The following is a 17050-nucleotide window of genomic DNA, read 5'->3' on the forward strand; positions in this document are numbered from 1 at the left end:
ACATTAGTTTTTTGTTCTGTAAGTTTGTGTTTCTTTAGTACATTATTTCATTTCATTAAGGTTAACTGCGTAGGTAATGCATTTTTCTGTTAGATTGTATGTACTGGCACTACTGATATGAATGTAATATAAATAATATTTTCAAAATGTCTAAACATCTAAATGAAAACATAGGTGGATAGAAGAAGCCAACATTTATTACTGTTTTGTACAGTATAATAAAGGTATTACTTTTATTGAATCAAATTATTTGATACAGAATATATACCCTTAATAGTTTTAATTTATGTTTAGTTTTGGATTTATTAACACAATGGTTTTTTCATTTAAAATTAAATGTTTTTAATAAAGGCTCAGACAATTCAGTAATTGATTTTTTATTAGTGTACATTGTATTTATACCAAAGTACACATAAAAACTAAAAAGGTACAAACAAATGTTAAAGTTTTACTAAAGAATTTCTAAATTTTTTATCTTATTTATAAAAGTGTTAAAAATGAGTAAGCTGTTCATGAATCGGAATCAGATATTTATTTATTTTTAGACACACCATGATACAAGTGACGTTGCACTGTAAATCCTATACACTTTTCAGAGGATTTATTTAGGGCACAAAATTTACTTCTGCACAACTAAAACATAGAAAGCTATATACTGATACTATTTGTTCAAACACCATAGCTCTTACTTAAAAAAAGTACGATTTAGTTTCTTTATTGCTGAAGGTCTGTAGCTTTAAACAGATGTTGGGAATGTGGAAATATTTTTATGGAACTGTTTTATTAAACCACCTAGCTTTCTTCACTTACAATGAAAATCTCAATTCATATTTTATTCTTCATACTGGAAAATATATAGTAATATCTTAAAAAAACACTTCAATATTTTATTATCTTTCACCATATAAACCATCCTTTTTTAACCGATCTACAGTAACTTTGTTAATCACACTGGAACCCAACAAATACAAGTGTTGTTCAGTAAAGACTGCCAGAATCAGATCTGAGTTGACAAGTGACTTAAGCCTGTGGCAGCATCTGAGAAATGTTGAAGTATTGGAGATAAACATATGAGTTTTCAATAGTAGAGTGCAATTAAGATTGACATGGCAATGAAAAGAAGAATATGTGTATAATTTTTACCTTAAAAATTGTATGATATCTAAAGTTCTTAATCAACAGTACATGACTCAATTTTATGTTTAACTTGAAAATAGGATAACAGAATACCAAAGAACTCTGACTTGCATAGTACAGAGAATGAAAACACAAAATTTCAGTGTAAAGACATTTGGTATGAACAAGACAATCAAAATAGCGAATTAAATTGAATATCTGATGAAGAATAATACTCCACAGAAACATAAAAAAAGAAAACTTCACAAGGACAATATACAGTTCTCTTGTTGTGCAGAGTACTTGGGTTCTTTGCCAAATAAAGTAGAGAAACAATGTTAAATCCAATTTGCAACCTTGATCTGACTCCCAATGTATCTCAAGGCTTAAAGCAGCTAAAAAGTTAGCATTTTTAAACTGTTACGGCTTTAGATTTAATTTGAAGGTTCACTTACAGGTTGGTGTTGAATACATTTTCAATGAGTGATAAATGCGCTGGATGCAGTATTGCCTACGATAGTGACTATTTCAAATATAACTTAAATGTTCAAGTCTGAGCTTGCACAGTAAACTTATAACAATACTGCCAGTCTTTATTGAACACACTTTGAAAAAAACCCTGAGGTTTAAATATATACAGGGGATTTATGTAAGCTAATTCTACAGAAAACCCAAAAAATCACTGATCCAATAAGCTCAAAAAATATTTACAATTTTAAAATACTATATACAAATTTCTTTGTGATAACTCTTTCCACACCATTCTGCCCAATAAAAATACTTACGTTTCACGCACATGCCCTCAATGGTTTTTGTAAATACGGGTTTCCCGCTAGAGGACCTCCTCTCGCTTGTGACATTGATGCCTTGCTTGCTGCCAATCTCCTCGATGGTGACACCCCCTGCCGATGACGACTGTATCGCCGAATGTCGTGTTCCCCCACCGATCACCTCTCGGCTGCTCGCCACGGTCCGTCCGTCCACAGAAGCACTCTCCTCCACCACTGTGATACTCCGAGAGCTTGACATGCCTGAAGACATCTGACTGCGTGTCGATGACGTCTCCATGTACACTTCTTGGCTCGTGCTACTTGAAACTGACCGGAACTCTGAACACAAGCAACAATATGCGTCTCCAACACTACTTCTCGTCTCCTACCGATACTATATATCGGTGGACGTTTATTGAAAGATTAAATAAATATTCATATTAACCTATAGCATTCCTCTGACATATCTTAAGAAATATATATTTTCCTTCTTATAAAGAGGACACTTCTTCTTGCTATTCTTCTCAGACCAAAAATTTATATTTTAAAACGCATTAGATTTATGAATAAAATTTAGAAACAGTTATAAATTGAATTGGTGAGAAATTAAATTATTTTTGTTTAATGAAATATTTATAATTTTTTTTTTTTTAAAATTTTATGCTTCTGCAATTTTTTACTAAAACAAAGAAGTTAATCCTTTAAAAGTAAAATTATTACAACATCTTCAATAGAAATCAAAATCAATTTAAAGTTTTTTTAGTATTTTTAATGCAAACACATTTCAGAACTAAAATTTCTGAATTTTTACAATACATTGTACATTTATTGAAATGGTATTTAGAGTTTTATCTTAATTAAAGTGTAATGGCTTGTGTGCATAAATATTTTTGTATGAAACAAAAATAATTAGTATTTGGTACAAATATGAATGAATTACACTGTATCAGTTAAGTGGATAGTGATGTATAAAAACATACATTGTTAGTAATAACATTATAAATGCTTATTGAATGTAGAAACTTATTAAGTTTTTATGAACATAACTACAACGAGTAATGTAACGAACTGTTTAGATATAACATTATTGTGCGTATGTGAAAATATATTTTTTGTTTAACTAATACATCAAGTTATTCACAAATAAACATATATGTTTTTTGTGTTTTTTATTTCTAAAATACTGCATAGAAGAAAGTTTTGTATTATAGCCTATGTACATAAATAAACATGAAATTTACCTTCAACTCTCTTTGTGGAGGATCTTGAATTGAATGAGCTATATGAATCCATCTCTTGTCTATCAAACTTGACTTTTTCTTATCAGACGGCCCAAGGCTCGAATTCTTCTTCTTTCCTCTTGTCACTTAAACACTGATGGTTCTTGGGTTTGGTTGGCTTTTTTCTGAGCCTTTTTCTTCTTTTAATTTCTTTTCAAGAATTCCTTTTTGTAGTCGCCTTAATAGTGTATCTGTAGCTTTTGCCTTTTTGGGTCTTCAAGAAGCTTTGCTGGCTTCTTGTCAACGCTTTCCTCTTCTTTCCACCCTCTTCTCCTGTTCTTTCTGAACTTTTCTTGCAGTTTTCTACCTCAACTTTCAACTTCTTCTCTGACTCTGGAACTTTCGTGGTTTTCTCTTCAAGCCTTCACTCTCTTCTCTGGTTTCGTCGTTGGACTTTCAACTTGGCTTATCCTCAACCTTTAACCTTCTTTTCAGGTGGTTCCTCTGCAGTTTTTGGAGCAGGTTTCTCAGCAAGTTTTCCTCCTTTGTCTTTTCTCTGGTTCTTGTACTGTAACGTTTTTGGTAATACTGTCCATCTGGAACTTGGGCGTCCCTGGGTTCTAGAGGTATCACCTGGTCTGGAGTCGCAGGTTCGATGTGTATACCCTTGCAGAGGTTCTAATGCTTGTTCTCGGCACCCTGTTGGCTGAAGTCCGTAAATCGCTGCTGGCGTGTTCTGCTAATGCAACGTAAAAAAAAAAAGGAAACTACTTCTGATATAGTTCCTTTCCGTAGAATTAGATTTTTTGTTAAGATTTTGAGCTACCTTGACAGGCCTAAAGGAGGAGGAAAATTATCAGGTTGGTTGGTGGTGTTAAAAAAAAACAAATAATTTTTAGAACAGCTATAAGAAAATAAACGGATTAGTTATTTTGAAATGAATTGAAACATTTATATCAAATGATAAAGTGTTTGTACTGTACGTATATCATACGTGTTGTCGGATTTCTGCCAACCCAGCGTCCTTTTATTCTAAGTCTTTGGGTTTAGCGGATATTGTAAGTGGAAAGTTTCCAAAAATCAGGCTGTTTAGATTGAGTTTACAAAAACTTTCGCAAATCGTCTTTGTGGTCTTTATACTTCTACTTCTGTTAACTGCAAATAGATAACTAAGTTTTAGTGAATTATATTAGCTTTACAGAATATGATATTTTGGTACATTTACATTGCTCCATTGTTTGTGACACGTAAAAACAATGACATAATAAAATTAAACCACATTTCACGTTTCTTTTATTGGTCAAAAATAACAACAAAAAGTGATTAAAAAGACTGATATATTTACAAAATTGTTACGAAAATGGTAAAAAATTATTTAATGACTTAATATTAATGTAAAAATTATAAAAATAATTCCACTCAAACCAATCTTTGAAATGACAAATCAACTTTTAAGTTTTAACCTCCTTGATCAGAAAAGAAAAATTGAGGAATTTCAAACTACATGAAATGAAATCCTACTTTTGGTTACAATGTATAACATATATTTTGAGGGAGAAATACTGTGGTTATGTCTAATTATACAATAACCTATGTACCATCACAGAATAATACTACAAATTGCAACATCATAAAAACCATAATTTGTATTAAAATTAAAAATCTGTGTAATATTAGCAATCAAAAGAAGAACATGTTATTGACACAAAAAAGAAACCTCCAGAAAGGTTCTAAAAGACATGATAAAGACAAAACTTTTAAAAAATGACATGAAAAATGAAAGACAACATGTAAACAAAACTTTTACCAAATCATAGGTATGTTTAAAAATTAAATTCATTAACTAATAATATTCTAATAAAATATAATAATAAACCTAAAAAAAAAAAATATTCCTATAATACGTAAATCTTCCCTCCACCATTCATAGACTCCTTAAATATGCAGGTGGATTGTGGACCTTGAATTTCCATGGATAATATCAGGATTCCAGAGGCTAGGCTTTATCACCCTAGCGAATAAGAAGTTTGTTTTAGCGTATTTCTTCAACAGGCGTGGATACCACTTTCAAGATTAGAATATGGTAGGAATCATTTCCTCATTCAAAGAAACATATTTGTCATTTAAAAATTTCCGATTGAATTATTGTACACGATAACTTTCTGAAATGCAGTACACATTAGTACAGCCAAATGAGATCTGTTTGAATTGGTACAACTGCCCTTCAGCTCAGAACAGGATAAATTCTATCGTTGATCTTAAAAGGGCACCTGAAGAAAGGTTAGACTGTGGATCAATAGTGAGATAAACGATAGTTATCATTTTGTTCACAGTATCTTTCAATTCTGGGCAGAGATAATCAAGCATCTAAACTTGATGAAAATTTATTGTTGTACGAGAATAATCAATAACATTTGCTACCTATGGTTATTCATTCAAGACTACTCACACCTGCACTTGCCGACAAGAATTACTTAGTTGAATTACATCTTCATCCAATAATCAAGCAGCTTTGTTTTATTATGAACTTCCATCATCCAACGAATAACATTATTTTATGACAACAGGTTTATAGCCCAGTTTTAGATTAGCAAATAATGAAGGCAGGGAGAGAGCAGCTGATCAATTCACACATACTCCCGTGACATCTTCAATATCTCATGTCCAATTATTACAATCAAGAAGACAAGTCTGGCAAGAGAACAGAGTTTTGAATTTATGTTTGGGGTAAGGCAAGATCTCCATACACTCAGCTGAGATTTTTGAAGTAACAGGGACGTTGATGCAAAAGATCCATTCCAATTGAAGAAAAATTTGCAACCCAAGTTTTGTATGCGTGCTCTCATTTACAAATCCTAAAGAACTACCAGTATCAAATAGAAGCAAAAACTGGTTTTATAGCCATTGCATGTAGTTGGTACAGTGAGTGTTTTAAGCTGGACCACTTAACGGAAGCAGAGCTCAACTTACAATACAATCCACTAACTTGACCTTTCAGCTGTTTAGTAATTCAATTTTGTGTTGATCAGGCCAATGCATACATTGAGAAAAATGTCCTTGTTTCTCACAAGCATTGCAAGTTTTTATTCCTAGCACGGCACTTAGTATGAGGGGGTTATAAATCCACAAAAGGAAACAGAAACTCATTTAGAGCTGATAATTTTTGGTTTTGAATCTCTTCATTTTAAAATTTTGACTGATTCTTTTTATGTTTTTGTCATCATATTTTTAGATTGGTGGCACAATAATACTGATGACTACATATTTACAGCTATTCCCAAAAAAATATGAAAGAAAATGCATTAACTCCACCCTTATCAGTCCCTTAATGAAGAATACTGATCTACTCTTACATCGTGAGATTCTACGAACAGTTTGCAGGACAGAAAACGGGCTTTGAAAGACAAGATAAATAGCGTTTTCCTTGATTGCCGTCTCTATCCGTAACACAAAACCAGTCCTGGAAAGCAAAGGCAATTTTAGTACAAAACAAACATTGGGGGGGGGACTATTAAAATCCTAACACCTAACTCAATATGCCTATTATTAACGAATTGTTATAACAGCTACACCTCTCTCATAATGAATGATTTTGAGGTTTGAATATCTGAATTTTCAAAATCATACTCTGGGTTCATAATTGAATCTCCTAATACTTTTGCAAAAGCTAGTAAAAAAGATGAGTTTTTATATTAAATAAAACCATCATAGTTGTAAGATTCATGTTAAATACATTAACCAAATGCTACAAAACAGTATGCTCCAAATAGTTTTCCCCGAATTGTTTGAGATCTGTAAAAAAACAAATAAAAAGTACTTACAAAATAACTAATTTAGGTTAAACAACTAATAATGAGAACCTAGTTTCTTCAAGGACCTACCAAATTATTCCACAACTAGGAGACACTCATATGATGCCTTGGCATCTCTAATTCATCATAGAGTTTTTTTATCTTATCTACAAAAGTTAAACTTTTTGCTTAACAACTAGAAGAATAATAAAAGTCTTCAACATAAAGGTTTTTGTACAGTCTACAAAAAAATATGAGAAACTTAACTTACGAGTCTGAGAAGCCGACCTAGCTTGTGTATGTTGCCCGTGGTAACCTTCAATATACTGATAAAATTATTGTCGTACTGGCCCTGTGGGCCCTGCTAGCATTAACTCTAGGGCCTATCCGAGTCAGTGGGTGTCCTCCAGAACCGAGCTTGTCGAATACTATCCACCCGCTCCTGTAAAACACACCTTATTGTTTACAAAGGACTGTATTATGGAATGACTGAAAGTCCAGCTCAGTACCATAATTTTTGATGAATAACTGATGCTGGTGTATAGGTAAATAGCTATAAAGATTAGCAGTACTCTCAATCAGTTGTTTAAATAGTGGATTTTAATATCAATATGCATAGAGAAAACCAAAAAATGTTGCTGAAGTAAATGATTGATACACACAAACCCACTACTTGTCAAAACATCAAACCAACTGAGTACTCTAGTCGCCCCTATCACATATAAAAAGATAATAGAACTGATTGCGACGAAACAATTTTCTTCACCTCATCTGTTGTACTCTGTCACTCCATGACCTTAATAAAGATGTTCAGCTATTACTATTTTGAACAAATGCGGCATGATTATCCACCTTGTTTTTTTGTTTAGAATTCATAGTTACGATAAATATATTGAAATGTAATCAGTATTTTTGACGTTAATTTGCCAAAATTAAACATGTTTCAAAATTTAATTACAATAGCAAAATCAAACCTCACGCATCCAGAATTAACTGAATGACGTTGCTAGGTGGCTATGGGAAACAATCACTTAAGAAGACAACAATTGGCTTATTTTTTATGAACCTTCAATTATACATATATGTCAGCTGTTAAATAAATGTCTTTCTACTGTTACTAGTTTTGATGTTAACATATTCATATGTTCAAGTATATTACATAAGTAAGTATTGTTTGTGATTTTCGCTTACTCCAAAGTTAAAAAAAAATAAATACAAAAAAATTAAAATTTCAACATCAATTTGATAATTTCCACATCACAGCTGGTAGGAACATCCACATCATTGAAAGGAGTTTTTTTTAGTTGGGAAATTTTTATATCATACTTTTCAAAACCTGCACAATTAATTTATAGCCTTCAATACTTAAGAGTTAAGACTTTGAAGGGAAGAAAATAATTTTAATTTTGTACAAACGGTTTTATGGAATATCTCATATTAACTGAAATACTAGGGTGTCTATCGTTACTACTATCTCTATAAATTTTATTTTAAACTTTTGGAAGTCAACATATTTAATACATATCTTGGCTAAACTCAATAGTCAGTAATGCCAAATCGAATAGAGCAGATCAAGAAAGGTTGAATGTTAAAATTAATAAGGCCTTAATTAATACAAAAAGAGAGAGATTTGATGTTGGATTTTGCACAAAGTTAGCTTAGAGGTGTGTAACTAGACTTCCTGTTAATGCTTGACTTATACACAAACCTTTTGAATGACAGTGGCTCTCATAAAACATAAAAATCATCTTTTTTACAGAATTGGGTCCATTGAATGTAGATTTTCAACGATTCTAAAAAAATAGTTAGTCACAAAATACCCTGTGATCAGACTCCATATAAAACGACATGATTGCCTAATTTCCATTGTTTACTAGACAATTAAAAAACATACTAAGGACCAGACAACCTAAGCTACTAAAAGGCAGCACTTTGTTTACATCATTACAGCCAATCTTTCACTCATATCTGGTTAAAATTCTATGTACTTGGATATGACAGCAACTGAACACCAATTTGAGTGAAGTATTAGAACCTATACATGAATACCCCAATTTGAAGGTAAGTATTAGAAACCTATAACATGAATAACCATACCTAAACCCCCAATTTCTGTAGGAACAAAACCAATTAGACAGGCACGATGAGAAATGTTGTTTTGCACGAACAGTGAGTTTTTAGACGGCTCCCTGTTTATTGGCCTACACACCTGTTATTTTTACCTCCGCCCACTGCCTCAATGACTCCCATCCCACTAACGTGTGGAACCCACAATCAGATTTAGCACAATCAACTTATCAATTTCATTAAATTAATTGACTATTAAAATATAATTAATGATCAATATAGTTAGTGTCATTATTTAAAAATAAAATTTCATATTAGCCTTAAAGCTAAACTAAAATTATAATTAATTAAGCACATTAAAATAAAATAAAGCTCAGGGAATTTTAAAGAACATACTATCATAATATGGAAATTATGTAGTAATACAATTTTTTTTTTGTATATTTTTTTAAAATTATATACCATTAATTCCCACATATTGTTGATTTACACTAATTTTACATAAATCCAATAAAGGTTAACATTTTATTTCTAGAGATATTTTGGAGTTCGCCTTGCAGAAACAAATTTTAAATATTGAACTCTAAAAAATCAATTTTTAAATATACTGCTATAAATTATTATTGATTTTTTCAGATAAAAGAATTTTGACTACCAAATAAAACAAACACAAGATTCATTACTAAATTTTTAAATGTAGGGTTTGGTAAAAAAAATTCTGACTCTCAATAATAAGGTACAATCCAAATCAAAACAAAAAAACTTGGTTTTATTATTATAAATTCTACAAATAATTATAATCTTAGTTTTTCTTTAAAAAGAATAATCTATAATTTATTTCACAAAGTGTAAAATGTTGTTAGAATGACTTGCACTAGAAACAAAACATTGATAGCACACATTAAGATATACAAAAAATACAAGATTAATTGCATGACAGATTATGGGCCAGTGGGGAAGCTTTGCTTCTCTTCACTCCAAGGGGACAACATCCTGGGTCTGCAAGCAATTCTCATTGGGACCGATTCGATAAAATATTAGCTACAAAAAAGACATATAAAAAAGTGAGTTAATAGAAAACTTCAACTCTCTACATGGATCAAAACTCAGTAAATCCCATTTTTTCTGTTAATATCAGTCCAGACAAAAATGCAGTAAAAGAACTCTTCACGGTTAGTTTGCAATACAAATTACCTTACAGATTCAACTTGTTTTCAAATCACACAATCACTTTGTCATTTTCTTTCGCAGACAGAAATTGGGAATCCCAAAGGACCGCTGTCTACCATTTCAATAACGGTGTAAAGATTGTTGAGATCACACTAAATTTGTGAACCATTTAGATCAACTTATTGGACAGTTATCCATAATCACAGACCAGCAAAATCGAATTTTGGTTTTACAGAAACTGGTGTGAAAGACTTTGCTAACTGCCAGAAAATCAAATTGTGAATCAAATTAGAACATCAACTGTAATAAGTTTGTTATTACATACTGACTATAAAAAAATAATTTATTCAATGGACTTGTTGTATATCCTAAAAAATCTATATACAACTTTATTTTGTACAGCAATTAGCAGTCCAGGAGAGAGTTAAAAGAATAAAATAAAAGTGATTAAATTACCGTGCAGACTAAATAAAGAGGCTAACGGATTAGGACAATGAGAGCCGAATATGACGAGCCGAGCGAGTGCCAGAATTTAGCCTGGGCTGGAGCCCAGGTAACAGTTTTTAACAAACCGGCAGTTCTTGTATAAACAGTTTTATTACTCACCATTTTGATGACACTAACCTTCAAAAGTTAATTTATCATTGCATTACTATTACCATTAACATGGTTTTTTTGTCTGTTCCTAAGAAAGAAATCAATGTTTCCACCCCAGACAGTGTACATAAACCCAGTCATTTTATTTATTAGTTAGTAAGTAATGTACCAATACTGTGGCTAGGCATCAGTTAAAGGCCTTTGTCTCATTTTCGGATCATGTTGGTTTATTGTTTGGTATTAAATAGTGTAATTTAAGGTTTTAAATGAAAATTTTGTGAATGCAAACTGATTATCTTAAATTTGTAATACCTAAACACTGCTGTGTAGATTCAATAGACAGCCTAATTATATTTGACTATCATAATATTTATACACATGTAGATCAAATCATATTTACAAAATGATATTAAGAAGTAGATTTTTTGGGTCCTTACAATATTTAAGTTTGAAAACGAGCTGACTCGTTCTTCCAGACAGGTAAGTAACAATGGTTTAAAACGCATTTGTTTACTTACCTGTCTGGAAGAACGAGTCCAGCTCGTTTTCAAAACTTTAAATATTGTAAGGACCACAAATTAACTCTAATATCATTTTGGAAAAAAATGATTTGCATCTACATGTGTATAAATATTATGCTAGACCAAATAAAAATTAGCTGTCTATTGAAATCTACCACAGCAGTAGTTAGGTAATACAAATTTAAGATCATCATTTGCATACACAAATTTTATTAAACCTTAAATCCTACACAATTAATTACCAAACAATAAACCAACATATATCCGAAAATGAATACAAGGCTTTAACTGATGCCTAGCACAGTATTGTTACATTACTATACAAACACTAATAAATAACTGACTGGGTTTAATGTACACTGTCTGGGAACATTGATTCTTTCATAGGAGACAGACAAAAAAAAACATGTTAAGGTAATAGTAGATCAATGATAAAGTTAACATTTGAAGTTTTCTGTGTCATACAAAATGAATGAAGTACTAAACTGAATATCAAACGAAAGCTGTTTTTTGTGTAAACACGATACCACTCCAGCCCAGCAAATACCTGGCACTCGCTCGGCTCGTCTATTCGTCTCCTCCATTTTCCTATCCGTTAGCCTCTTTATTAGTCTGCAGGTAATTTATCACTTTTTTATTTATTCTCTAACTCTCCTCTGACTGCTAATTGCTGTACAAAATTAAAGTGTGTAATAAAATTTTTTTAGGATATTAACCCACACAAGTCCATGAATAAATTTATTTTTTATAGTCAGTAAATGTTAATAACCAAACTTATTACGTACAATTCAAAAATTGATTCACAATTTTTGATTTTCTGAGCAGTTTAGCAAAGTCTTTCACACCAAGTTTCTGCAATAACCAAATTTCGATTTCTGCCTGTCTGTGCTTATGATAAACTGTCCAATAAGTTGATCTTTAATGGTTCAAAATTTAGTGTATCTCAACAATCTTTTACACCGTTATTAAATGGTAAACAGCGGTCCATTGGATTCCCAATTTCTGTCCTGCGAAAGAAATGACCCAAGTGATTGGTGATTTAAAACAAAGTTGAATCGTAATTGTAATTTGTATTGCAAACTAAACCGTAAAGAGTTCTTACTGCTTTTGTTGACTGAGATATTACAGAAAAAAATGGGATTTACTGAGTATTGAACTCATGTAGAGTAGTTTGAAAGTTTCTATTAACACACTTTTTTATATGTCTTTTATGTAGCACTATTTTAACGAATCGGTCCATTGAGAATTGCTCCTGGGGCAGACCAGGATGTTGTCCCCTTGGAGTGAAAGAGAAGCAAACTTCCCACACTGGCCCATAATCTGTCATGCAATTAATCTTTGTTATTTTTTGTATATTTAATGTGTGCTATCAATGTGTTTTTGGTTTCAGTGCAAGTCATTCAAAACATTTTTTACACTTTTGTGAAAATAAATTATAGATTATTCTTTTTAAAGAAAACTAAATTATAATTATTGTAGGAATTTTATAATAATAAACCAGTTTTTTTTTGTTTCTTTGGATTGTACCTACGTATTGAGAGTCCAGAATTTTTATTACCAAACCATACATATTAAAAAATTATTAGAATGAAATCTTATTTTGTTTTATTTGGTGTCAAAAATAATTCATTTATCTTGAAAAATCAATAAAATTTATAGCAGTATATTTAAAAATTGATTTTAAGAGTTCAAATTAAAATTATGTTTTCTGCAATGGAACTCAAAATATCTCTTAGGAAATAAAAATGTTACCCTTTATTGGATTTTATGTAAAAATTAGTGGTTTATCAACAATGTGTGGGAAATATGTTATATAATTTTAAAAAATTACAAAAAAATGTAATACTACATACATTTCCAATATTAATATAGGTATGTTTCTTTAAAATTCCCTGAGCTTATCTTTATTTTAATGTCAAATTAATTAAATATATTAATTATTCGCTTTAAGGCAATGATGAAAATTTATTTAAAATAATGGAACTAACTATAATTATTCATTAATATATTTTAATAGTCAATTAATTATAAATGAAATTGATAGTTGATAGTGCTAAATCTGAGTGTGGGTTCACACCGTTAGGTGGGAATGGAGTCATTGAGGCATTGGCTGAGAGTAAAAATAACAGGTTAGCCAATAAACCAGGGACCGTCTACACAACCTATTTATCGTGCAAAAACATTCTCCCATCGTGCCTGGGTCTAATGGAGTTTTGTCTACAAGAAATAGTGGTATTCATGTATAGGATTTCTAATACTTCACCTCAAATTGAGGTGGTATTCATTATATAGGTTCAAATACTACACATCAAATTGGTTCTGCTGTCATATCCAAGTACATAATTTTAACCAGATATGAGTGAAAGATTGGATGTTAACTAGTAAAAAAGTGCAGCCTTTTAGTAGCTAAGGTTTGTCTGGTCCTTAGAAAGTTTTTTTAATTGTCTAGTTAACAATGGAAATTAAGGCAATCATGTCGTTTTATATGGAGTCAGAATCACAGGGAGTTTGTAACTAACTATTTTTTTTTAGATCGATGAAATCTAATTCAATGACCAATTCTGTAAAAAAGATGATTTTTATGTCTTAATGGAGGGCCCTGTCATTCAAAAGGTTTGTGTATAAGTTCAAGTTCAGTAAACAGGAAGTGTCTAGTTACACACCTTAGCTTTAACTTGTTCAAAATCCAACATCAATCTCTCCTCCTTTTTGTATTATAGGCCTTATAATATATAACATTCAACCTTTCTTGATCAGCTCTATTCGATTTAGCATTACCTGATTTCTTGAGTTTAGCCAGGATATGTATTTAAAAGTAGACTTCCAAAAGTTTAAATAAATTTAATAGAGATAGTAACGAATAGACACCCTAGTTATTTCAGTTAATATGAGATTATTCCATAAAACCGTGTACAAATATAAAATATAATTCTTCCTTCAAAGTATTAAATAATTAAAGTAATTGAAGGTATAAATTATAATGGTGCCGGTTTTGAAAAGTATGAAAAAAAATTTCCCAACTTAAAAACTCCTTTCAAAGAATGTGGGATTTCCCTACCAGCTGTGATGTGGACATTATCAATTGAGATTGTTTGAAATTTTAATTTATTTGTATTTAATTTTTTTTACTTTGAGTAACAAAAACAACACAAACAATAACTTACTTATGTAAATACTTTAACATAATAATATGTTTTAACATCAAAACTAGGTAACAGTAGAAAGACATTTTTTAAAACTGTCTGCATATTATGTATAAATTGAAGTCAAAAAAAATGAAAATGGGAAAGCAATTGTGTCCTTTCTTAAGTATTGTTTCCCATAGCCACTAGCTACGTCATTCAGTTAATCTGGAGGTGAGTTGATTTTGTTAAAATTTTGTAACATGTAATAATTTGGCCAAATTAACGTCAAAAATACTGTTACACATTTCAAATAATTTATCGTTAACAGATGAATTCTAAACAAAAAACAAGTGATCAATCATGCCGCATTTGTTCAAAATAGTAATACTGAACAATCTTATTAAGGTCCTGGGATGACAGAGTAACAACAGCTGAGGTTGAAGAAAAATGTTTTCGTACGCAATCAGTCTATAAATCTTTTTATATGTGATAGGGGAGACTGACAGTTGGATTGATGTTTTGACAAGTAGTGGTTGAGTTTATCAAATCATTACTTCAGCAAACATTTTTTGTTTTCTCTATGCATAGTGAAAATAAAATCCACTATTTAACAACTGGATTGAGAGTACTGCATAATTTATAGCTAATTTACCATATACACAGCACAGATTATTCACAAAAATAATGGAACTCGAAGCTGACTTTCAGTCATTCCATAATACAGTTTTTGTAAACAATAAGGTGTGTTTTACAGGAGCTGTAAGTATTCGACGTAGGCTCGGTGAGGACACACTGACCTCTGGAAAGGCCCTAGAGTTAATGCTAGCAGTGCCTCACAGGGTCAACGACAATAATTTATCAGTAATATTGAAAGGTTACCACGGGAACTACCAAGCTAGGTCGGCTTTCTCATACACGTAAGATTAAGTTCTCATATTTTTTTGTAGACATGTTAAAAAACCTTATTTGAGAATATAATATTCTCCTGTTGTTTTAAGCAAAAGTTTTCAATTTTGTATGATAAGATAAAAAACTCTATGATGAATTAGATGCCACGGCATCATAGTGAAGTGTCTCTCTAGTTTTGGAATAAATTTTGTAGTCCTTGAAGAAACTAAGTTCTATTTTATTTATTGTACCTAAATTAGTTATTTGTAAAGTACTTTTATTTGCAGATCTCAAACAATTCGGGGAAACCTATATTGAGCCATACTGTTTGTAGCATGTCTGTATAATGTATTTAATCTATAGAATTTACAACTATTGATGGTTTTAATTTAATATAAAACCTCATCTTTTACTAGCTTTTGCAAAAGTCTAAGTGATATTACAATTATGAACCTCAGAGTATTGATTTTGAAAATTCAGATATATCAAACCTCAAAATATTCATTATGAGAGAGGTGTAGCTGTTTATAACAAGGTTCGATAATAGGCAATATTTCGTAGTGTTAGGATTTACTATTCAAGTATTGTACTAAAAATGGCCTTTTTTCTTTCCAGACAGGTTTTTGTGTTTACGAAAGAGACGGCAAATCCAAGGAACCTATTTATTCTTGTTCAAAGCCCGAATTCTAGTCTGCAAAGTTCGTAGAATCTCAGAAGATAGATCAAGTATTCGTACTTTAGGACATATTAAGGTGATAATGACAATTTCATTCATATTTTTTTGGAATAGCTGTAAATATGTAAAGTCCTCATATTATTGTGCCACCAATCTAAAATAGATGACAAACATAAAAAAGAATTCAGTCAAATTGTAAAATGAAGAGACTTCAAAACCAAAATAGATCAGCTCTAAATGAGTTCTGTTTCTTTTGTGGATTTAATAACCCCCTCATACTAAGTGCCCGTGCTAGAATAAAACTTGCAATGCTTGTAGAAACAAGGACATTTTTTCCAATGTGAATGGCCACTGATCAACACAAAAGTAATACTAAATCAGCTGAAAGGTCAAGTAGTGGAATGTATTGTAGTTGCTGCAGTCCGTAAGTGGTCCAGCTAAAAACACTCACATGGACCACTACAAGCAATGGTAAACCAGTTTTTGCTCTATTTAGATACTGGAAGTTCTTTAAGATTTGTAAATGAGAGCACTCAACAAAACTTGGTTGCAATTTTTTCCTTCATTGGAATAGTATCTTTGGCTCACGTCAGTTACTTCAAAAATCTCAGCTGAGTGTATGTAGATCCTTGCCTTACCCAAACATAAATTCAAAACTCTGGTCTCTGTCCAGACTTGTCGATCTGATTGAAAATAATTGGACCTGATATATTGAAGATGCACTGTAGTGTGAAATTGATCAGCTGCTCTCCCTGCTTCTTATTTGCTAATTAAAACTGGGCTATAACCTTTTGTCATAAAATAATGTTATTCTTGGATGATGAAGTTCATATAAAACAAAGCTGCTTGATTATGATGAATAGTATCAAACTAAGTAATTCTCTGTGGCAAGTGCAGGTGCTGTAGACACTTGAATGAAAAACCAAATGAAGCATATGATCATATGTGATATATTCTCGTACAAGGCCAATAAAATTTACATTCAAGTTTAGATGGCTTGATTTATCCTGTCTGCCTCATAATTGAAGATGACTGTGAAACAAAAATTGCTAACTATAGTTTTATCAGCACTATTGATCCACAGTCCTACCTTTCTTCATGGTGCCCAT

At 31.3% G+C, this 17050-nt stretch overlaps 1 protein-coding gene across 4 annotated transcripts in view; it reads right to left on the reverse strand.

The window, feature by feature from the left end:
• Positions 1-3218, reverse strand: part of LOC124354603 (obscurin-like) — a 31337-nt gene extending 28119 nt beyond the window's left edge. For 2 of the 4 annotated variants that reach the window (XM_046805193.1, XM_046805191.1), the window contains exons 1-2: positions 3128-3218; positions 1902-2225 (exon numbers count right to left, since the gene is read on the reverse strand). In XM_046805193.1, coding sequence (XP_046661149.1) covers positions 1902-2225; positions 3128-3179 — 376 coding nt within the window. In that variant the 5' untranslated portion in view covers positions 3180-3218. The remainder of the gene's footprint in view (positions 1-1901; positions 2226-3127) is intronic. The other 2 variants (XM_046805192.1, XM_046805194.1) reach the window with 2 other exon arrangements.
• Between the last annotated feature and the right edge of the window lie 13832 nt (positions 3219-17050).

Source organism: Homalodisca vitripennis, chromosome 2 (genome assembly GCF_021130785.1).
Source record: "Homalodisca vitripennis isolate AUS2020 chromosome 2, UT_GWSS_2.1, whole genome shotgun sequence".
Classification (NCBI taxonomy): domain Eukaryota; kingdom Metazoa; phylum Arthropoda; class Insecta; order Hemiptera; family Cicadellidae; genus Homalodisca; species Homalodisca vitripennis.